The sequence below is a fragment of the Pogona vitticeps genome, chromosome 3, assembly GCF_051106095.1.
Source record: "Pogona vitticeps strain Pit_001003342236 chromosome 3, PviZW2.1, whole genome shotgun sequence".
Classification (NCBI taxonomy): domain Eukaryota; kingdom Metazoa; phylum Chordata; class Lepidosauria; order Squamata; family Agamidae; genus Pogona; species Pogona vitticeps.
Window position 1 is genome coordinate 167,787,131 of NC_135785.1, and position 23,755 is coordinate 167,810,885.

The window sequence follows — 23,755 nt, forward strand, 5'->3', positions numbered from 1 at the left end:
AAGATCATTTCTTTCCTTGACAGAGATTTCCTCATTTCAGAACAATTAGCCACCTTGAGCGCTACTTTAGCGGAAAGTCTGAGTATAGATTTTAAATGAATATATTTGTTTTATTTTAAATGTTTTAACTCCGCCTTTCTCCTTGAAAAGGACTCAAAATGGCGTACAACATCGAACGATAATATTTGAAACTGAAAACATGTATAATATTTAAAGCTAAGAACAATAAGTAAAGAGGCATCTTACATCATTAAAAGACAAAATATTAGAGCTAAGAACAAAAAGTATAAAAATTTTTAAAACAATTGGGCACTGCAACAAAGTGCAGGGTAAGAAGACACAGCGAGTTTAGCAGCTGTGCGAGTTAAAGGAGAAAGAAAGGACAGTCTGTGTGAGGAAAAGGAGGGAGAAAGAAGAGGCTGTACAAGGAGGTAAGTGTATTAATTGTCTATTCTGATCTACTGTAACCTTCAGTTTTACATTCAGTATTTCCTTAAAGACAGGGCTTAAACTAACCTGAGAGGGGATTTGAAAGGGACAGCAAGTAGGACACAGGGCTCAAGACAGGTGGATATAAGAAACATTAGAAAGGGAGCAAGGCAGAAAGTGGATGAGAAGATGTTCCTGCAGTGCATTACAGTTCAGGTCTAAGCAGGTCTACACTGAGTCTCCTCAAGAGCAGGAGCCCTGGCACAACATGAGCAAGATAAAAGAAGGGGAGAAGCTCACTTTATTGTCTAAACCAGTGGCTCCCAACCTTGGGTAACCCAGGTGTCCTTGGACTGCAATTCCCAGAAGACTCCACCACCAGCTGTGCTGCCTGGGGCTTCTGGGAATTGCAGTCCATGGCTGGGAACCACTGGCTAAACCATCTTCATTTTAAAAGCCTATAAAACTGGCCCCCAATCACCCAGATATACCAAATTTGCAGGGAAGCTTCCTCAGACACGTTTCTACAACTTCTGAAAGTTTGATGAACATCGAGTAACAGACCCCCGAGTTATATAGTCACAAAGAGGACACCCCCCAGGGAAAGCTCTCCCCCCAGGTACTTAGAGAATCCGGAATCACAACGGAGTTTCCTATGTTTTTCCCCAACAGGCCTGCCAACTTTGATGAAGATTCGATATTGGACTTCCAATTTATTCACCCACAAATTGCCCTCCCAGGAGAGTATACCACATGGCATTGAGGGAGTTATATTTGGCCCCAGTGTGAGGGTCCGTTTTCTTCACCTCCCCCGAACCAAATAAAACAGGAGACACTTTTGAACCAAACAACTTGTCTTCATTTATTAACTGGGGTAAGGGAATAGAAATGTCTATCAGCTTGGAAACGAACTTCTCCTGTGGGAGCAACGACTCGTACAGGGGCACCCAATCTTCATCAAACGGATTACTTGACCTCGACGCCCATGGGCCAGCCTGAACCCGGGAGGGTTCTTCGGATTCAATGTCATCCGGGTCCGTTGTTAATAGTGGGGTTGTCTCTTCATGCCCTGTATATCCCCAGGGTACATGGTTCTCTGCCCCGGTGAAATCCCAGGGTCCTGGTAATAACCCAGTTTCCTCAGCTCTTCCAGATGCCATATTCTCTTTTCCTCCCTCTCTTTCTCTATTCTCTTCTTCTCCTCAGCTAACTTGCGCCGCCACTCTCTAGTCTCCCTTTCTCCCCAGTACGTGGGTCTTACTGTCATTTCCCTCCTTCTCCTCTCCTCCGCCTCTCGCTTAGTGAGATGCACCTGTTCCCACTTGCCAGTCCAAGGGTCCTGGGTGGACACCCATTCCCATCCGCCCTCTTCAACGTCCCTCCTGCGACTGACCTCCCCCACAGCTCCTTCCTCTGGATCTTTCCATCCCCTTCCCGCCCAAACCAGTGGAGTCTGGCTAGATATTGTTAACCCCTTCAGTCCCCGTTCTAAATCCAAGGTGTCCACAGCCTGATGTAGCATCCGGGGTGGGAAAGGCATGGGAGCGGTCTGGGTGCCTACAGAGGCTCTAGGGCGAGACGGCACTCCCAACATCACCTCACGACCCGGGGTAGGGGTATCACACCCAGCAGAATGAGAGGTCTCTTTGGCACTAAGAGGCACACATGAGGCATTCAGTTTGTCTTCAGCCCAGCATCAGCAACATTACATTTGCCAATGAAATAGAGTTTCCCCTCAGGAAATGAGGACTGGAGGCAAGGAGGTATTTGGCAGCGCAGCAGGCTTTTTGGCCCCATCAGACACTGAGCTAGATGGCAGCAGCAAAGTGGTGTGTGTTGCCCCATCGGGCACTGAGGTAGTTGGCAGCAGCAAAAGCACTGATTTTCTAGGCTGAACAGTCTGCCTACCTACTGAGGCAGTAGAAAAGGCTAGGAAGCTAAATTAACAGTTTGCCAGGAATTTGGAATGAAACCTAAGTGGACTTTGGAGCACTGGGTTGGCGCGGGGATGCCCAGACAGGCTTGGGTGAGACAGCAACAGGCGTGGTTGGTGTTTGGATGCCCAGACAGGCTTAGGCAGAGCTGAGACAGGCCTCATTGGTGCTTGGATGCCCAGACAGGCTTGGCCGGGGCTGAGACAGGCCTCATTGGCGCTTGGATGCCCAGACAGGCTTGGGTGGGGCTCAGACAGGCCTCATTGGCGCTTGGATGCCCAGAGAGGGTTGGGTGGGGCTCAGACAGGCCTCATTGGCGCTTGGATGCCCAGAGAGGGTTGGCCGGGGCTGAGACAGGCCTCATTGGCGTTTGGATGCCCAGACAGGCTTGGCCGGGGCTGAGTCAGGCCTCATTGGCGTTTGGATGCCCAGACAGGCTTAGCCGGGGCTGAGACAGGCCTCATTGGCGCTTGGATGCCCAGACAGGTTTGGCCGGGGCTGAGACAGGCCTCATTGGCGCTTGGATGCCCAGACAGGCTTGGGCAGAGCTGAGACAGGCCTCATTGGCGCTTGGATGCCCGGACAGGCTTGGGCGGAGCTGAGACAGGCCTCATTGGCGCTTGGATGCCCAGACAGGCTTGGCCGGGGCTGAGACAGGCCTCATTGGCACTTGGATGCCCAGACAGGTTTGGCCGGGGCTGAGACAGGCCTCATTGGCGCTTGGATGCCCAGAGAGGGTTGGCCGGGGCTGAGACAGGCCTCATTGGCGTTTGGATGCCCAGACAGGCTTGGCCGGGGCTGAGTCAGGCCTCATTGGCGTTTGGATGCCCAGACAGGCTTAGCCGGGGCTGAGACAGGCCTCATTGGCGCTTGGATGCCCAGACAGGTTTGGCCGGGGCTGAGACAGGCCTCATTGGCGCTTGGATGCCCAGACAGGCTTGGGCAGAGCTGAGACAGGCCTCATTGGCGCTTGGATGCCCGGACAGGCTTGGGCAGAGCTGAGACAGGCCTCATTGGCGCTTGGATGCCCAGACAGGCTTGGCCGGGGCTGAGACAGGCCTCATTGGCACTTGGATGCCCAGACAGGTTTGGCCGGGGCTGAGACAGGCCTCATTGGTGCTTGGATGCCCAGACAGGCTTGGCCGGGGCTGAGACAGGCCTCATTGGTGCTTGGATGCCCAGACAGGCTTGGGTGGGGCTGAGAAATTGGCAGTAGCTACATTGATTTTTTGCCCCATCGGGCCCAGAGGTAGTTGGAAGTACAGTAGACCATGGCGGGTTAGCTACTTCACCCAGCAGACCCGATTTGGAAGGCCTTCAGCCCAATGAGGCAACTTTGCCCAGCAAACCTGATTTGGAAGGCCCTTTGGCCCATTTATTGGCACAGAATCAGCAGCAGGCAAGCCCAAGGCAGCTGGAGAAGGATACAGGATTTGGCGCCAACATGGCCCAGGGAGGCTGGAATTGATAGCAGGCCTTAAGGTAGCCCTTAGAGTATGCTCTGGCCATGTTTCGACCAGGATGCCCGGTGAGGTGGGGGGGGGCTGAGCCCAGCCATGTTGGCACGGGGACGCCCGCACCGGTTCCACATAGCAGCAACATAGACTGTGGCACTGTGGGTTAAACCTCTGAGCCACTGGGCTTGTCGATCAGAAGATCAGTAACTGCAGTTTGAATCCGTGCGATGGGGTGAGCTATGTCCCGTTGCTTTTCACCCAGCTTCTGCCAGTCTACTGAGGCAGTAGAGAAGGTTAGGAGGCCGGAATGAACAGGCATGAATAGTTGGAATGAACCTCAAGGAGGCTGGAATCATGAAATACGTATAAATATGCACTTCCAAGATTTTTCAGAAGAAGTGAACCAGCGGATACTGGTCCTGCTGAAAGGGAGGAACTTGTTACACACAGCATGTGTCAGGAGGAGGGAGCACATTGGTCAGGTTTGGGTGGGGCTGAACTCAGCTATCTTGGCATCGGGTGCAGCCAGGTCAAACTGGGTTGCTGAGCCAGAACCCGTTCGAAAGCATGTAACTGCAAGTAGATAGGCACCACCTCAGTGGAAAGGTATTACTAACACAGGCTTTTGGGCCCCATTGGGCACCATGGAAGTTGGCAGCAGCAATGTAGGCTTTTAGGTCCCATCGGGCACTGAGGTAGTGGGCAGCAGCAACATGGGCTTTTGGGCTCCATCAGGCACCAAGGAAGTTGGCAGCAGCAACGTAGGCTTTTGAGCCCCATCGGGGCACTGAGGGAAAAGGCGGCAAACTCTTGTCTTCAGCGACATCACATTTGCCGGTGAAGTTGAGTTTGCCCCCAGGAAGCATCTGAGGCAGTTTCCAGCAACACGAGCAGTAGATGAATAGACAACACCTCACCAGGCAGGCAGAGGTTGGAACAAACTTGGTCCAATGGACCAACTTGACCCAACAGACAGGGGATGGTCAGGACCTGGGCCAATGGGCCGACTTGATCCAGCAGGCAGGCAGGCAGGAGTTGGAACAAACTTGGCCCAATGGAACGACTTGACCCAGCAGGCAGGCAGGCAGGCAGGCAGGAATTGGTTGGAACTTGGCCCAAGGAGGCGACTGGAATCAGCAGCTGGAGTTCTGACTGAGGGGCAGGTTTACAGGCTGGCAGGCAAGTAGGCAGGTCGCTTCTGCATGCCTGCCTGCAACCTCTTAACCAAAGCCCTAGTCCGTGGAAGGAGGGAGGATCCTGGTGCCAAAGCAGCATCCAGGGACTGATCAAGGGCATGAATCAGGGGGATGACCTGCCCCAGGCTTGCCATATAACCACACAAGATGTCTATGGTTTCCAGGAAGAGCTTTAACACCTCCACCATCTGAGAGAGGGTCAGCCAATCTGTGGCACAGATGCCCACCTCTCTCTCCTTGGGTAGAATGGGCATGGAGGACATGATGTCCTCCAAAACGGCTTTCTGCTTCACCAGGTGGGACACCATGGAGTAGGTGTAGTTCCACCTGGTGGGCAAGTCTGTCAGGAGAACGTGGATCTCATGACCCAACTCCTCCTGCCTCTCACGGAGCCAAGCGGGCAGCTTTCAGGCTGTGGGAGAAGTGGCCCACCAGTTAACGGCATTGCTCCAGGAGTACCCGTGTCTCCTGGGTGCTTGCATTCTACTTGGGCCGAGGGCATAGCGTACCACAGACCTGTTTTGGAAGGCCCTTTGGCCCAAGGTGTAAATTGTGCGCCATGCATATGATGCCCTCAAAGCCCGCCACGTTCAATGCTGCCAACATGTTCCGCACAGCATCTGTGACTATGTGGCCATGGGTGACCTCCCCCACGGTGCCCACTCCTGCAGCGCAGACAGGAACTCATTGGCAATGTTCCTCCCTGTTGCCTGAGCAGACCTGTAGCCTGGGGGCAGGACAAGGGCCTCCCCCGCGGCCCTGTTGTCAATGCCCTGCCACTACTCAAGTCCTCTGCCTGCCACCAGTGGGCTGTGAGTGAGAAGTAGCCATGTTGACCCCTGCTCCACAGGTCCGCCATGAAGTGTACCTTGCGCCCCGTAGCCGTGAAAAATGGTTACAGACCACCTCCCTCACAGAGTCATAGAGTGAGGGCAGCACTCTAGAACTGAGAGTTCTCCATGAGGGGAGGTTGTACCAGGAGGCAAAAAAAAAAAGGCAACAACCGGCGGAAGGCTTGGGCTTCCACAGTGGACAGTGGAAGTCTGAGCAGGGCAATCGTCTCAGCAACAAGACAAGTGGCCACCTGCTGGGCCTTGCCCTTTAACCACTGGCTGAGGGTCATGAGGGACCCAACAGGTGCCACTTTATGGAGTGTGGCCTGTCTCATGCTCCCGGCCCCATAAACCCCTGTGGCTGCCCTTTTGGAAGGAGTCACTTCCTTCTGCTTCCCCACATCTCCCCCGGAGCTGCTCTCTTCCCTCCCCCAGACAGCACTGATGAAGTGCCTTCCCTGGACAGGAGCCTTGGATGGTGCCTCTCCAGATGTTGGTGAAGGGTGACTGAGGACAGATGCCTGGGGTCTGACCCCCTCCAGACCACCACAAGGCAGACATTGAAGTGTGCCAGCCATGAGTCATTGCTGAGCACTGTGAAATGAGCCCACATGGCCCATCTGCCATGTTTGCCCAAATGAGGACCCACTGCCTGCCCCTGACTGCTGGTCTGGGAAGAACTCTGTGTCCCAGGGGTGCTGCTGGTCTGGGAGGAGGGAACAGATAACTCTGGGGACGGGGAGGGGGGCTGTGAAGCCTGCCCTGCTGTTACCAGTTCCAAATTGGACTGGGGATCTTTGGAAACCAGTAACTCCTCAGAGTCTTCTAGGAAGAGAGTGGCAGTTCTCTTGGCACCTCTGGAAGCTGTGCTTCCATGCCTGCCTGCAAGGTCATCGGAGGAGGAACAGTGGTGGTGGTGGTGGTGAACATGGTGGATGTGGTGACAGTAGTGGTGGTGCCACTGCCTAGCCTACGTAGCTTCCCCTTTGATTGCCCATGAAGAAATCTCTTCATTTTCTACTGCCTGCCTTTCAAACCAACTAAACAAATACTAAATAAGCAATGGAGATTGGGAAAGGAAGCTAAGAGGATCAGAGAGAATGTGTAATTTTTTTTTTTGAATAATTGTGGTGCTGGATTAATCATTTTACTAAAATGTGACCTGCCTACCTAAAATAAGCCCCCTCCTCAGTATAATGTAATTATATTTAAAAACATCCCCCAAACCACTGTGGCTGAAAAGCCAAAAAAAATCCAACAAGAAAAGCCTTGTCAGCTAAGTCTCAGTCAGAGACAGATAAACACACACACAACCAAATAGGTTTTTGAGGAAAGGAAACATGGATTGATTCCAGTCACACACCAAATTCCCCCCCATCCAATGTGCCTGAGAGACACACAAACCTCTTAACATAAACTTTTGAAAAAGGAATAATATAGTCCTGCCAGCTAAACATGCACACACACAACCAATTTAGTTTTAGGGGAAAGGAAAAAGGAAGGATCCAGCCACAAACCAAATTCCACCTCACCCACTGTGCCTGAGAGACATAACCCTAAAATAAACTTTTGAAAACTGAATATAAAGGAAAAGGGATTCCACAGTCACACAGGATGACATACCAAATTCCCCCCCACCCACTGTGCCTGAAAACGAGACGAAAGTCAGACACACGAGCCTCCAGAAAAAAGTTTGAAAAACTAAGCCCTTCCAAAGTAGTCTAAGCTACCTGAAATCCCTTCCCAAATTCCCAGTAAAGTTGTTGATGATGATGAATGATATAAATGAAAAAGAAAAATACAGTGGTGCCCCGCATAGCGAGGTTAATCCGTTCCGGATTAACCTTCGCTATGTGAAATCTTCACTAAGCGGGAAGTAAAAAGCCATTGGAACGCATTAAACTTCATTTAATGCGTTCCAAATCGGCCCTAAACTTCCCACTTAGAGAAGTTTCCTGGCCCTGGGCAGCCATTTTCGTGCCCTCGGCAAGCGAGGGGAGGGCGCGAAAACGCCGTGCGGGGCCATTTCAGGTCATCCGCGGCCGTTTTGAAGCCTCAAAACAGCTGTTTTGCGGCTTCAAAACGGACCCGAAATGGCCCTGCGCGGTGTTTTCGCGCCCTCGGCAAGCAAGGGGAGGGCACGAAAACGCAGCGCGGGGCCATTTCGGGTCGTCCGCGGCCATTTTGAAGCCACAAAACAGCTGTTTTGCGGCTTCAAAACGGACCTGAAATGGCCCCGCGCCGCGTTTTCGCGCCCTCCCCTCGCTTGCCGAGGGCGCGAAAACACCGCGCGGGGGCATTTCGGGTCATCCGGCGCCCATTTTGGAGCCGCCAAACGCAGCTCCAAAATGGCCGCCGGACTCCCCAATCGTCGCAATGCGAGTGCGGCGATTGGGTGCTCCGTATAGCGATCCCGAAAAAGGGGATCGCTATACGGATTCGTCGTTATACGGTGCGCTCGCTAAGCGAGGCACCACTGTATAAGCGTTTGCTTTGCTGCCACAAAAGTGAAACCACTAGAGCACCAGCATGCTAGCAACTGTTCTCACTCTGGAGAGAATGAACAGAAGTGGGAAAAGGCTGGAGCGGGAAGCGTATATGAAGCCTCTCAGCACCTTTCAGCAGCACTATTGGCTGCCGGACATGCCAATCCACAATCTCTGTCCTGATTCGCCAGAGCTTCTAATTGGCACCAGCAAGCTGAGAGAGGTCCACAAAAGGGTAACAAATATAGACAAATATTAACGGATCGATGAATTAAAATGGGGGAAATATTTGTCGAGCCATATTCGTCAAAACTTATATTTTAACGAATACAGATCGAAGAATATTTGACGAATCGGCTATATTTCTCGAAAAAAAGATCCATTTTTATCTATTTATTATTTATTTACAAGATTTTTTAGCCGCACCATTAACAGTGGTCTCTGAGCAGCGTACAACAGTATTAAAACTTTTTAAAAATTAAAACATTAAAAATAGGCAGGTTCCCCTTGACAGTTTTAGTCCAGTCATATCCGACTCTAGGGGGCGGTGCTCATGCTGCTTTTCAAGCCGTAGAACCAGCGTTTGTCCGAAGACAGTTTCCGTTGTCACATGGCCAGCGTGACTAGGGAACACCGTTTTACCTTCCCACTGAGGTGGTACCTATTTATCTACTTGCATTTGCATGCTTTCGAACTGCTAGGTTGGCAGGAGCTGGGACAAAGCGACGGGAGCTCACTCCGTTGCGTGGATTCGATCTTACGACTACTGGTTTTCTGACCCTGTAGCACAGGCTTCTGTGGTTTAGCCCACAGCGCCACCACATCCCTAATAGGCAATATTATAATAATATCCTATATTAAAAACAATCATTAAAACATTAATATTAATAAATCCTGCTTCTCATATGGCCAGCTAAAGAATACTATTTAATTAAAATGCTGGCTAAACAGAAAGGTCTTTGCCTGGCTCTGAAAAGCCAAAAGTGTCGGAGGCAGGTGGATCTCTATAGGGAGGGCATTTCAAAGTTGGGAGGCAACATCCGAGAAGGCTCTATTTCGACATGCCATCCCCTTCACCTCTTTCAGCGATGGCACCTTCAGAAGGGCAATCTTAGAGGACGGGCAGGCTCATATGGAAGAAGGTGGTCCTTTAGGTAACCAGGTCCTAAGCTGTTTAGGGCTTTATATGTCAAAAATTTGTTCCCCATCTCTAACAGTGTTCTTGGAAATGCTATCTGTTCCATGTATGGATGAGAAGGTAGTGTCAGGGTGAGTGGTTTTGATTCATTAGGCACTGAGGAATATTTTGGGACAAGCCAGGCCTGTACCAGAGGGACAATCACGGAACCAGACCGTTGGTGCGTAACATTAAAAAGATGGCAGAGCAGCTTTTAAACTGAATGCTGGGGGAAAGCTGACAGGAGCTGAGCGGCATCTGGTTTGGGACTCATCTCTGTGGAATGAGGGTGGAGAGGGTAGAGAACCACAACGTGATGGCAGTGTAGGAATTAGGACTGAAAGCTTGATGGGATGTGATAGATGGTCCACTGTAAGGAGAAGCTGTGGAAAAGAAGAAACAAACAAATAGCCCTTTTGGGGGGGGGGGGTACAAAGGTGCTTCTATGCAAATGCCCGAAGCATCTGAGCAAAGATGGGAGAGCTGAAACATTTGGTGGCTAGGGATAACATTAATATAGTAGCCATAATGGAAACCTGGTGGAATTCGGAGAACCAGTGGGAAGACAAGCTGAGGGGCAGGAGAGCCATGGTTACTGCCCTGAGCTCATTGGAGACACAATGCGGGGCATATATGCGGCGCAAAATACTGTGTAGGTGAGCTCCACTAAACCATGGCTGCCACCTTTCAGCGAGCCACACAGCCAGCCGAACCCTGTTTCTTTCTCTCCTCCTCGCCTCAACAACCAGGGCCTCCGTTGCCGCCACCGCCTCCTGGCCAAAGGAGGAGAAGCTCCTCCTCCTCCGCCTCCTCCTCTCCCACAACGGCAGCCACAGACGCCGCCCCATCAGGTGCCTGCGCCAAAGTGAACGGAGGGGGTCGTTCCCGAGCAGCCGTTGGGCGCCGCGAGGCGGGGGCGGGGGCGAGTCACCCAAGCAGCCCAACGGCCGTCCTCTGGGCGCGCGAGTCCCCCTCCCTTTGTCGCCCGCCAACATTCTCCTCCCCCTCCTCGGCCGGCCCGTCGTTCTTGTGCCAGCGGCCGCCATTTGTCGGGAAGCGCTCAGCGAGGGGCGCTCGCTAGAGAAGTTGTCGTTTCTGTGCTGGGTACGTATTTAAGCATTTCTCCTGCGGTTCGAGTCCTACCCCCACCCTGACGGAGCCGCGCAGTCCATTAACAATGGAAGAAAGACCGGGCATGAGGAGGGACGTGCGAGGCTTGTTCCTGGGATGGAGGGCCTTTCCCTCCGTCTCTCCCTCCGCCGCGCCGCTCCTATTTTCGGCGCCATGGGAACGCCGGTTGTGCCCCCTCCTCCTCTCCGTCCACGGAGCGCATGTTTCCTTCGCCTTTGTTTTTCCGGCCAGTTGCCTCTGGGGAAATATTCTCATGCAAGGCTGCCGGGGGGCCCCGCGTTGCAAAGAATTCCGGGGGTTTTGTCCCGGTCTCTGTCAGGCAAACCAAGGCTGCAACGCGATATCAATTTCTCTTGACCGCCTTGGGCCTTACTTCTGAAGAGGCACAGAGGCTTGTACATTTCTAAAGCCCCCGATAGGATTTCTGGGTCGTACTCTCGAACCATACATACCTTACTGATAATCCGTTTTCAGTCACATTGGTAATTATTACCTAGAGCGCTTTGCGTGCCTTAGTAGTAGCCCTGTCTTGGGAGGAACTCCGTGATGGAGGACGTGGTTGTTCCCTTCAGGCGGAAAATGGGGGTGCACTCGTTTGCGAGTGAATCCAGCTAAAGTCATTGGGGCTAATTTAGTATTGAGCATGGATAATTGCAGGCTTCATTTGATTGAATCAAGCCTGAACTAGTTCTGGAGAAAAATGCTGAAATTGAGGCTGCCCTACATTGGGCACATCCTGAGAAGGCGGGGTTCTCTGGAAAAGACAGTAATGTTGGGAAAGATGAAAGGCAGCAGGAAAAGAGGAAGACCAAATATGAGATGTGCTGACTCCCTTAAGAAACCCCTACAATTGAGTCTACAGAGAGCTGAGCAGGGTGGCTTGAGGACAGGACATTTTGAAGATCACTTGTTCATAGAGTCACCACTGTAAATCAGAGGTGTCGGTCCAGCACATAACAACACATGGGTACTTTGAGGCGGTGGTCAAAGAAAGAGCCATGATGGTCTTTCCAAAAAATAATCTTGTGGCACCTTTAAGACTAGAAAAATGAATTACCGTATATTAGAAACTTGCAAATCCATTACCAGGTTGATTGTTTTATCTAGCTTTCAGGTGAGGGTGGCCATGTTAAAATGTGTGTTTATTTGTTTATTTTAAAAAGCTTATTCTTTAAGAAAATTTCTAGGATGATGCTGTAGAAAACCAGTAAAATGCAAGTAAAATATATGGTTTGTGTGTGTCTTTCTGTGTCTGTCTGTCTGTCTGTCTGTCTGTCTCTCTCTCTCTCTCTCTCTCTCTCTCTCTGTGTGTGTGTGTGTGTGTGTGTGTGTGTAAGTAAACTGTGGAATTAGTGAGCTTGGAAACATGAAAATCTGGGAAAGACCTTCGTATCTTAGTGAAATATGCTCCCAGTGTGTTTTGAACTTTTTCCAAAGTTTCCAAACATGTTTCAAAAACAACTTAAAAGTGGGTGATATCTTTTATAGCACCAGTAAAACTTAAACAAATTGCAAGCTTTTGTGGATAAAATCCCACTTCTTCAGGCTTAGTACAACTCAGTGGATAGTGCAGAAAAGTTATAGACAATAACCCGGAAAATGATGGTATATGTATGTGTGAATAATTCCTCTTGAGGCTGATGTCTTAAACAGCTTTGTGGTCTGGTTAGAATTTTATATTCCTGCTGTTAAGACCAAATGTTTGCCAATTACTCTGTGATTGCCCCCCAACACACACACTCACATTGACTGCTGGAAACATGGAGTTTCTTTTTGACTTATGGGGGTGGGGAGACACAATTCCACTTACAGGTTCATTTACAGTACTTTTACAGCATTGCACACCTTTATTGTAGATAACTGCCCAAGCTAGACTTGTTCAAAACTTGAGGCTAGTGGGCTAACCTAAGCTGATGGAAGGCATATCTTGGCCACAGATGTTCTTCGGGTTTCCTTGACAAAATTGGAAGCAGGAACAAACTGTGAATTTGGTCCTTTATTGAGAGGAGTGGGAAATGAACATATTCCATTATGGAGAGCACAAATAGTTCAACATCATTTCTATTAATAAGTGAACTATCTACTCAAATCTACAATAATTTTGTCATGTTTCAATTTCATTTTTTTAGCTTTCATTCACCCTTTTACAGATTCCAGATTTGCAAACTTCTGTCACACCTGAATCCAGTAAATAAAAGTGGGTGTAATTGGCTTTAACATTTAAGTATATTTTCTGACACAGGCCCTTATGGAGATGAGATGTTCTGAGATAGCATATTTTGACTCTTTTGAAAGAGAGGGAAACCTAAATATAAAGCTGAGAAAATTGGTGGCCTACAGTCAAGGATTGAAGTAGTTAGCCTTTTATGTTTTGCCTTTCTAGTGAGAAAAAGGGGTGTGGTGGCGCTGCAGGTTAAACAGCAGAAGCCTCTATGCTACAAGGTTGGAGGACCAGCAGTTGTAAGATTGAATCCACAAGACGGAGTGAGCTCCCATCGCTTGTCCCAGTTCCTGCCAACTTAGCAGTTCGAAAGCATGCAAATGCAAGTAGATAAATAGGTACCACCATGGTTGGGCTGGCCACATGACCATGGAAACTGTCTACGAACAAATGCTGGCTCTACAGCTTGGAAACGGGGATGAGCACCACCCCCTAGAGTCAGACACGACTGGACTAAATGTTGAGGGGAACCTTTACCTTTCTAGTAAGAAAGGCATTGATATCTGGTCTATATGCCACAATAGCATTTACTAGCCTGCTTTGTGGCTGGGTATGATGTGGGTTAGTACAACACATGTTATTAGTAAGAAATGCTTATACAGTTAAAGACAAATGTACACAAAAATTGTCCTAATGTTAACATTTTGCATTGTTGTTCTATAGTAAAGGAAAGTAATGTCATTATAGTTACTTCACTAGTTTATGGTTATGAAGCTTGAATACTTGACTAATGTGACCATAGTCATTAGGAAGGCTTAAGCTTTCCTAAAATTTGGTGTAATAGTTGCCTAACACAAGTTTGGAAACATTTCAGATTTCTAGTGTCTAAAATAGGTCTGGACTGAGAGTTACGTCTCAGAAAGAATATATCTGTGTTTGAGGAGCAAATGGCCTGGAAGGAGAAGGACAAAAATATGCAGCTTTGGCAGCTCCAGGAGAGTATGTCTTGTTTTAGAGGAATATTAGGCTTAGATTCTTATTCAAAGCAAGGTGCATGTTCATGTACACCTGGTTTTAGCTTGAAACTGAGTGGGTGCCATTCTTTTCTGTGGCAGCATATTTTGGTACAAGCAATATTAATTGCACAATAACAGCTAGGATGGCTGCTTGTTGCTAACTTATACAGTGGTGCCCCTCATAGCGACGATAATCCGTTCCGGATAAATCGTCGCTATCTGGATTCGTCGCTATACGGGGCAAAAGACCCCATAGGAACGCATTAAACCCTGTTTAATGCGTTCCTGTGGGGGAAAAACTCACTGCTAAGCGGAAATCCTCCATAGGGGCGGCCATTTTCAGTGCCTCTAATGCGAGGCAACACAGCGGGTGGCCATTTTGGAACCACCGATCAGCTGGCCGAAAATGGGGCCTTTGGGAGGACTGTGGGGGAGGGCTCCCCCGCGGTCCTTCAGAAGCCACCGCCGGCATTTTCTCCCAGCTGAGCGGCGGGAGCTTCGAAGCCCCCGCCGCTCAGCTGGCCGAAAATGCCGGCGGTGGCTTCCGAAGGACCCTTCAGAAGGGTCCTTCTGAAGCCACCGCCAGCATTTCCCTTCGGAAGGGGCATTTTCGCCCAGCTCAGCGGGAGCCCCGCCGCTCAGCTGGGGGAAAATGTCGGCAGTGGCTTCGGAAGGACCCCGAAGCCACCGCCGACATTTGCCTTCCGAGCTCTCAAAGGGCTTTCCCCCCAACATTGGAGAAAGCCCTTTGAGAGCTCGGAAGACTCTCAGTGGCGGCGGCGGCAGGGTAGCGGGTGTCCGGATGCCTTCCAGGCGAAGCACTGGAAGGCATCCGGGCTGCCGCTTGGAGCCGCGCCCGCCTATTCCAGCCATGCTCGGACTCCCGGGAGTCCGCTGACATTTCCCCCCAGCTGAGCGGCGGGGCTCCCGCTGAGCTGGGCGAAAATGCCCCTTCCGAAGGCGGTGCCTTCGGAAGGACCCTTCGGAAAGGTCCTTCCGAAGCCACCGCCGGCATTTTGTGGGGTTCCACAGGGGTCGATCATCTCCCCAATGCTGTTTAACATCTATATGAGGCCGCTGGGTGGGGTCATCAGGGGATGTGGAGCATCATGCCATCAATATGCTGATGACACCCAGCTCTATATTTCCTTTTCACCAACTGCAGGTGATGCCATCCTATCCCTCCAGCACTGCCTGTGGATGCAGGAGAATGGGCTGAGGCTGAACCCGGACAAGACGGAAGTTCTGAGGGTGGGTGGCCCTGTGGATGGTGGCTTGGGAAACTCCCTCATGTTTGGGGGGGTGGCCCTGGCCACGAAGAGTGGGGTCCGCAGCCTGGGGGTACACCTGGACCCAATGCTCACCATGGAAACGCAGGTGGCATCGGTAGTCCGCACCGCCTTTTCCCACCTTTGGCGGATTGCCCGGCTGCGACCTTACCTAGACACGGGGGCGCTCACTACCTTAGTACTTGCGCTGGTAATTTCTAAATTAGACTACTGTAATGCACTCTACGTGGGGCTTCCTTTGAAGCTGATGCGGAAACTTTAAGTGGTGCAGAATGCGGCGGCCAGACTCCTTACTGGAGTGAGAAAATCCCAACATATCTCTCCTACTCTGGCCATGCTGCACTGGCTGCCCATCCGTTTCCACATTGACTTCAAAGTGTTAATGCTTACATATAATGCCCTAAACAGTTTAGGACCTCAATAATTGGCGGAACGCTTACTCCCAACTAGTTCTACCCGTGTCACCCACGCGAGCCAGGAGGTGAGGCTGAGGAGCCTGACGCTGAGGGAGGCCCGAAAAGAAAGAACTAGAAACCGGGCTTTCTCGGCGGTGGCTCCTCGTCTCTGGAATAACCTATCTCCGGAGATTCGCACTGCACCCTCGCTGGGTACTTTTAAGAACCAACTAAAAATATGGATGTATAGGCAGGCCTCCCCGTCCAGTTAACTCCTGTCCTCTTTCCTTTTTTTCTCTCTTCATTTGATTTATTTTTATTTTTCCCATCTTATAGAATCATTTAATTAATTAATTGTTATAATTTTTTTAGAACTTGTTATCCTTATGTTGTAAGCCGCCTAGAGTGGTCGAAATGACTAGATAGGCGGGGTATAAATACAATAAATGAATAAATAAATAAATAAATTTTACCCCAGCTGAGCGGCGGGGGCTTCGAAGCCACCACCCACAGGGCCACCCACCTGTGAGAATGTGTGAGAGTAAACCAGGGTGGATTTGATTTTAAAAGCAATTTTAAAAACTGGATGTTTTGATCATTTTTAAAAAAATTTGAACAATTTTTATCCACCTTGGAATAAACTCATATAGTAGTAGTAGTAGTAGTAGTAGTAGTAGTAGTAGTAATAATAATAATAATAATAATAATAATAATAATAATAATAATAATAATAATAATAATAATAATAATAATAATAATAATAATAATTTATTGTCATTGTAAGTATATACGCATACAACGAAATTCAGACACCCAGAGACCAGAGACATGCACACACATAAAATTCCCCAAACACTCCCCACCCACTAAAAGTCCCCCACTAAAAATACAAACATCTACACCGCAGGCCATGTAACACAGTCCAACTAATTATTCACTACTGGTGGTCTTTAAGCTCATTATTAATTGCAATTATAGCTCTGGGATAAAAACTATTGAGAAAACGTGTAGTCTGAGTCTTAATTGTTCTATATCTTCTGCCAGATGGTAACAGTTCAAAAAAGTTATAAGCAGGATGGGAAGAGTCTCTCAGGATGCTATGTGATTTCCTTAGACAGCGGGATGTGAAGATGTCATCCAGGATTGGTAGCTGGAGCCCGATGATATTCTGGGCAATTTTAATGGTTCTCTGTAGAGCTTTTTTGTCCACTACAGAGCTACTCCCAAACCATGCCAGAATGCCATAGGTTAGGCCACTCTCAATGGTGCTACGATAGTATGACAGAACTAAATGCTGAGATAAATTTAACTTGCCAAGCATTCTCAGGAAATACAGCCTCTTCTGTGCCTTCTTCATTAGCATGTTGGCATTTATAGTCCATGAGAGGTCCTCTGAGATGTAAGTACCCAGAAATTTAAAACTACCAACTCTCTCCACTTCCTCACCATTTATGTAAAGTGGTAAATGTACATTTCTCTTCCTCCTAAAATCAATTATGAGTTCTTTAGTTTTTTTGATGTTAAGTGTGAGATGATTTTCTTTACACCAAAGTATCAACCTTTGTACTTCCTTTCTATAAGCAGACTCATTGTTCTTATTTATGAGCTCCACCACTGTCGTATCATCCGCAAATTTAATAATTGCATTGGTGTTATACAGTGGGGTGCAATCATGTGTGTACATATAGCAGTTTACCAATCCATCATGATGATGAAGATCCTAGTACTCTGTAATGCCTGTAATACTTAAGTGTTCAAAGGATGTCTTGTGCATTATTTTGGTAATTCTTACGTCAAGCTTGATACTTGAACTGGAGGCTTCACTTTATTGTCTTTAGTGATATATACCATATTTAAAATATATGAATTACAGATTCATCATGGTTTCTGCATTGATTTTTTAAAAAGCAAAGCATGCTGCTTATATACTGTTTCGTAGTACTTAAAGCACTCTCTGAGTGGTTTACAAGTTAATTATGCAGGCTACATATCCCCCCCCCCCCCCCGCAAGCTGGGTACTCATTTTACCAACCTCAAAAGGATAGAAGGCTAAGTCAACCATGAGCGGGCTACCTGGGGTAGAACCCTGGGTCGTGAGCAGTTTTGGCTGCAGTACAGCCGTTTAACCACCGTGCCGTGAGGCTCCAGATTGAATGTTTAATGGTTTAAATATCCAATACCTTCTTACTCTTAACATGCCATATAATGAATGTATCATGCTTTTAAGAAATGACCTCAAAGTATTCTGGATCAGTTTGGGTAAAAATGAATATTATGAGTTTTGAAGTTCTCTGAATACACAGCCAAGGCTGTTGTGGCTAGGTATAGTCAGCTGACTTGAAATTGCAGCTGTCTTCTAAATATCTGTTGTAAGATAAAGAATCACAAATAACCATGGCGATAAACATTTGTGGCATTCACCCTAAGTGATATGCATTATTCACGAGTTATATGTTAATGTGGTTGTGAGGCAGGACCAAAGGGGCTGCTAAAGAGGCAGAGCCTGGGAGAGAAGTTCAGTCAGAGAATCGGAGAGAGCTACGTAGAGAAGAGGACACTTTGGGGGTTCTGAGTAGAGAAAAGTCTGAAGAGTGATTAATCTGAGTGTGATCTGTGATGATTAATATAGAAGGTGAAATATTGAAGCTTGATGAAACTGAAAGAATGTGCTTATGAATTATTCCAGAAACCACCTGTAATTAATAAATCCGTTCTGTTAAAAAGTGATTACTGGATGGACCGTCTTTTCTAAGTAAACTAAGTTGATAAAGAGATCAACTGGTGGCAGCATATCAGAGGGTGTGCTGAGGTACCTTGTGAGCTCTGTGTTTGGGGAGACAAGCAGGAGCTACGAGGGCGAATGTCACAACAATAGACTTTTTTTTTAATTTCAAACCCGTTTCTTCAGAAAAAGTGGATTGCAATCCATGGAAGCATACGCCACAATAAATTTATAATCATAACAGTGTCACTAATTCTACGGGTTTTTTGCTTCCTGAAACAGACTTAATATTGTTACCTCTCTGAAAAATAGATGTTTTTAACTGTGGACAGTAAGTTTCATGTAATTCTGAGTAAATATGTGTAACGTGTATCATGTTTTTCTGCCTTCTGTTCATGACACTTCTGAATAAAATGTTTCAACAGTAAATATTTTTATGTGGGTCATTTCTTGAAAAATATAAATTATGTATTAGTAAATGTATTCATACATACATTAGTTTAGATCTTTTTCATTTATACTTGGATATTTATGAGTGATATGCAGCATTGTGAGTGCAGACTTCAGTTCACTGAATATGGCTCCTTTCTGTCTTCCCCCTGCAGCCCTCTGCATTCCCTAATCTATTTGGGATTTTGTGGGGACAGTATTGTGAGGAATCCATTTTGTTTACAGATGCTGGTCCATTGATGGACTGGTACTGTTGGATATAACCCTATGTCTTTTAAATATAATATTGCTAATTTAAGTAGTTATGTAGCTGAATCATAAAAAGGCATATTGAGTTTTCTTTTTTAATAATAAATGGAATGCAGGCCCTTTTAAACCTCGTTTGGTCTTAAAACAACCCAAAACACAACTACCATGACTGATTGACAAGAGACCAGGCCCCTATTGTCATTTAGTGCCTGATTATGCACCTGGCTTGTGTCCTGGAAATTGGTCAATTCATCACAATGAACCATGGACAGTTAAGAAGTTTAATGTGAACATTAATAAGATTCTGCCCTTAGGATTATGATGTGCTGTGAGTTAGTATGGAATTAGTTTTGCTAAGGATATATTCTGCCTGTATATTTAAATTGGGAAAAACATACCGTAATTTGATAGTGAAAGCAGAGCAAACAGCTCTCTTTAAGTCTAATCAAGCTCCACATATGTAACCCAGGATTATTCCATTGTGCATGGTAAATCAGGCTATTTGTAACACTTTTGTGTTGTTTTTCTCTGTCTTAGAACTAGCTGGATATTCTCTGCAGATTGTTTTTGTTAGGCTCTCTAAAACAAAAACAACTACCTTGAACCAGTAAAAGGCTTAAGTTATCTTTATAGTCTTCTGAAAGTTTTATAAAGAATAAAAAGCCTTCTATTTGGAATTCTTTAAGCAGAGGATGATAGGCTTAGAAATGACAATATTTTCTTCAAACTGGATTGGTGGGTTGTGTTGCCTAGTAGGTATGGATGATATTTCAGAACAAGGTCAGATACTGTTTTTCTTTGCAAAGGTAAAAAAAGCTATCATTCATTAGTCAATTTTATTTAAAAAAAAATATGTTATTAAATGTTTGCATAGTTTTGGACCTAATATTTTTAACTTTTATTTTAGGACGACTGGACTGAATTTGAAACATGTGTAGTGTTCTGCAAGTTGATAACAGAAAAACTGACATGTTGAAGATCCTGCACAGAACAACAGAACGCTTGGAATGTGATCACTGCAATTTCAAGGGCTCCGACTATGAGAACATACAGATTCATATGGGCACTATCCATCCTGAGTTTTGTGATGAAATGGATACTGCAGGATTGGGGAAACTTATATTTTATCAAAAAAGTGCAAAGTTGTTTCACTGCCACAAATGCTTTTTCACCAGCAAGATGTACTGTAATGTTTATTATCACATAACAACACACCATGCAGCCTCTGACAAATGGAATGAAGAGCGGAAAGCTGTGTCAGAAACAGACACAGAATCTCTAAAGAAACCACTTTTTGTAGAACCTCAAAAGTCATCGCTTTCTCCTGAGTCACATAAAACTGCTGTATCACCAGAGTGTCAGAAACCTGTTCCCTCTGAACCTCTGAAGTCCGATGTAGGGTTATCCTCCAGGATGCAAAAGCCCACTACAGCTATACCCACAGAGCAACAGAAAACTGCTCCAGTTCCATGTGCAGAGCCACAGATGCCTATCTCAGTTGTGTCAGACCTTCCAAAACCTGTTTCTGTAGTGACTTCAGAGCCGTTAAAACCAACTCCTTCTGGCACTCCAGAACCATCGAAGCTTGCACCAGTAGAATCACCAGAGCTGCCAAAGCCTCTCTCTACAATGTCTCCAGAGCCACAGAAACCTATCACAATCACAAATGTAGAACCACAGAAACATGTCTCTGTTGCACATCCAGAATTACATGTATCTGTTCCAGAGCCTGAAAAGCCTGTCCCAGTTATACCTCTGGAACCACAAAAACCAATTCCTCCTGTGTCCCCAGAGCCTCAAAAGTCTGCTTTGCCTGCATCTCCATCTGTGGCCACATCTGAGCCACATAAATTTGCCCCAGTAGTGTCTCCTGATCCCCGCAGGCACTCTCCAGCAGTATCTCCTGAGCCTCGCAGGCACTCTCCGGCGGTGTCTCCTGAGCCTCGCAGACACTCTCCAGCAGTGTCCCCTGAGCCCCGCAGGCATTCTCCAGCGGTCTCTCCTGAACCACGCAGGCATTCTCCAGCAGTGTCTCCTGAGCCTCGTAGGCACTCTCCAGTTGTATCTCCAGAGTTAAAGAAATCTGTTACTTCTGCTCTGTCTTCAGAACCTCGCAGGCATATCCCTCAAATGCGGAGGCCTACTTCAGCACTTTCCCCCGAACCACGAAAACCTGAGCCATCCATCTCAGATCCCTGGAGACCTACTACAAATATTGTTTCAGAAGCTTGGAGGTCTGCTTCTAGTAGTTCTCACGAGCAGCAGAAGTCTATTACTGTGTCACCTTGGTCCCCCAAACCTCCCACATCTATGTCAGTTGAGCCTAGGAGACCTGCCTCAGAACCCAGAAGGCCAGGTAGCTTGATGTCCCCAGAATCTCAGAAATTTATGGCAGAGTCTTGGAAATCTACCTCCTTGTCTGAGTCTCAGAAGCCAAGTCTTGCTTCCTCAGAGCCCTGGAAACCCATTTCTTCTGTTTATCCTGAAGGATGGAAGCCTGTTTTGTCTCCTGACACCTGGAGGCCATCCCCATCAGTACCACCCCCCGTTCACCCTCCTATGTCAACAGAACACAGAAAATCTGGTCCCCCTATGTCGCCTGATCTTTGGAAACCTTCTTTCTTTCCTGAGCAGTGTAAACCAGCTCCTGTGTCCCCTGATCCTTGGAAATTTCCATCTGAATCCAGGAAGTCTCCTTTCTTTCCAGATACTCAGAAGACTACCCCTTTTGTTTCTTCTGAGCTGCAAAAACGTGGTTTGTTTTCTGAAACCCGAAAACGGGCATTGTTTCCTGAGCCTAAAAAATCTATTCCTCCTGTTTCTGCTGAATTACAAAAACGCTCCTTCTTCCATGAATCTCACATGTCTTTTCCTGAAGTCCAAAAACATGCCCTCTTTGAGGCTCACCGGCCTGCTCCTGTCTCTCCTGAGGGCCCAAAGCATGCCTTTTTCACAGAGTCCCAGAAACATGTAGATGTTCCTCCTGAAATTCAAGAGCATGTTGCCTTCTCAGAACCTCAGAAACCACCTGTTCTTTCCCATGAAGTGTTGAAGTCCCCAGCAGTCTCTCCTGAAATACAGAAACATGCAGCCTTTGCAGATCTACAGAAGCCACCTCCTAGCTCTCCTGAGAAACAGAGGCAAGGCTTCTTTGCTGAACCTCCAAAACATGGTCTTTCACCTGAGCCACAGAAACCTGATCATAAACAGGTGTTTGGGCCTGATGTCCATAGGACAGTAGAAACAGGAACCGTAGAATCCCATAAAACATCAGTCTCTGAACTCAGCCAGCCTGCTGCATCTGCTTTATCAGACTTGCAAGCACATACTGAATCTGCTAATAAAGATTTTTTCACTGAGCATCCAGAAGGTGAGAATCTATTCAGCAGTCTGTTGGCTGCTAAAGAACAGCCTCCACAAGCCAAGGAACTCACAGAAGAAATGTATTCTTGTCCAAAGAAGAAAGCCAGGAAGGACAGTCAGGAGACTTCTAATATAGACCTGAATAGCAGTGAGAGTGGCAATGCTGAAATGGAGACATCAGAGGTGAAGGAACAGGAATCCAGCAGTGATCAGGAACAGTTTGACACTAAATCTTCTGACCTCAGCAAAGAAACTAAAACTGAGGAATCTACTCCTACTCAACCTAAGTGTGTGTTGCAGTTCACCGAAGAGAAAGAAGCTTTCATCTCAGAAGAAGAGATAGCAAAATATATGAAGCGTGGCAAAGGCAAATATTATTGCAAAATCTGTTGCTGCCGGGCTATGAAAAAGGGTGCTGTATTGCATCATTTAGTTAACAAGCATAATGTACATAGTCCATACAAATGTGATGTATGTGGAAAGGCATTTCTTTTGGAATCTCACCTGAAAAACCATGTTGCAGCACATGGTCAGAGTTTGCTTAAATGTTCACGTTGCAGTTTTGAGACAAACTTTCCCAGAGGCTTTAAGAAACATTTGACCCATTGCCAAAGCCGTCATAATGAAGAACTCAACAAAAAACAGGCAGATACTAATACTGAACCAACAAATCAGAGTCAGCCGAGTGAAGAGTCCAGTAAAATACCAGTAGAAGGTGCAGAATCAATGGATGAATCGATTACTGAGCCACAAACACAATGATTTTTCTTTTAGAATTCATGTATCTCTAAACATTGCATTGTGTAGGCAGTCATTTATGTAGTTGAATTACTACATTTTCACACACACAATCACAAACTTGTGTTAGTAGCTCACAGTGGACTTTGTGGCCGTAATCCAGTACAAAATTAAGTGCATTTAAACCATTGATTTAAATGGCTCTGTGTGTGCTTAACAGTGTTGTGGTCATTATAATTTGTTTGCAGAAATAGTAATGCATAACTGCCAAGTTAATAAGTATGTACCACTTTGTTCAGGATTACATTTTTAAAAGAAGAAAGTTAATAATTCCAGTTTCATATTTGAAGAAGCACCAAATGGAAATAGCTTTAAATCTTGCTTGAAATAATATAGATGTTTGGAATTGTAAGGCGATCATTATATGTATTGGGAGGATAAATTACAGTATATGACCTCAATGAGTTGCTTGCTTTGACTCTTGAAATAGTTGTTTTTCTCACTATAATATAAGCACAAATTAATGTGTGTGAAATAGCTAGAATAGTGTCAAAGATGTAGGACATGCATACATGCTGCCTTGTATACTTGCTCATTATAATAAGTGCATTTTAAGGACTGTTTTATATTATTTTAACAATAAAAATAATTTGTGTGCTTGTAATGGTTAAATTGTATGTGTTATGTAATGTTCAAACAGCTCATACTCTTTCACATACTGAATATTGG

At 46.8% G+C, this 23,755-nt stretch overlaps 2 protein-coding genes across 2 annotated transcripts in view; one reads left to right on the forward strand and one right to left on the reverse strand.

Annotated features, from left to right (window-relative positions):
* LOC110074116 (F-box only protein 36) overlaps nucleotides 1–10,750 on the reverse strand; it is a 29,385-nt gene extending 18,635 nt beyond the window's left edge. Inside the window, exon 1 of the mRNA XM_072994570.2 lies at nucleotides 10,656–10,750. Within this exon, the coding sequence (XP_072850671.1) occupies nucleotides 10,656–10,684 (29 nt within the window). The 5' untranslated portion in view covers nucleotides 10,685–10,750. The remainder of the gene's footprint in view (nucleotides 1–10,655) is intronic.
* CHAMP1 (chromosome alignment maintaining phosphoprotein 1) lies at nucleotides 10,437–23,690 on the forward strand. Its single transcript, XM_020783993.3, has 2 exons — nucleotides 10,437–10,616; nucleotides 19,833–23,690. Exon 2 carries the CDS (start codon nucleotides 19,856–19,858, stop codon nucleotides 23,048–23,050), a length of 3,195 nt encoding a protein of 1,064 aa, XP_020639652.3. The 5' UTR covers nucleotides 10,437–10,616; nucleotides 19,833–19,855; the 3' UTR covers nucleotides 23,051–23,690.
* The last annotated feature ends 65 nt before the right edge of the window (nucleotides 23,691–23,755 follow it).

Excerpts from the sequence above, each read along its gene's own strand:
- CHAMP1 (XM_020783993.3), top strand. The coding sequence starts at position 19,856 with ATGTGTAGTGTTCTGCAAGTTGATAACAGAAAAACTGACATGTTGAAG.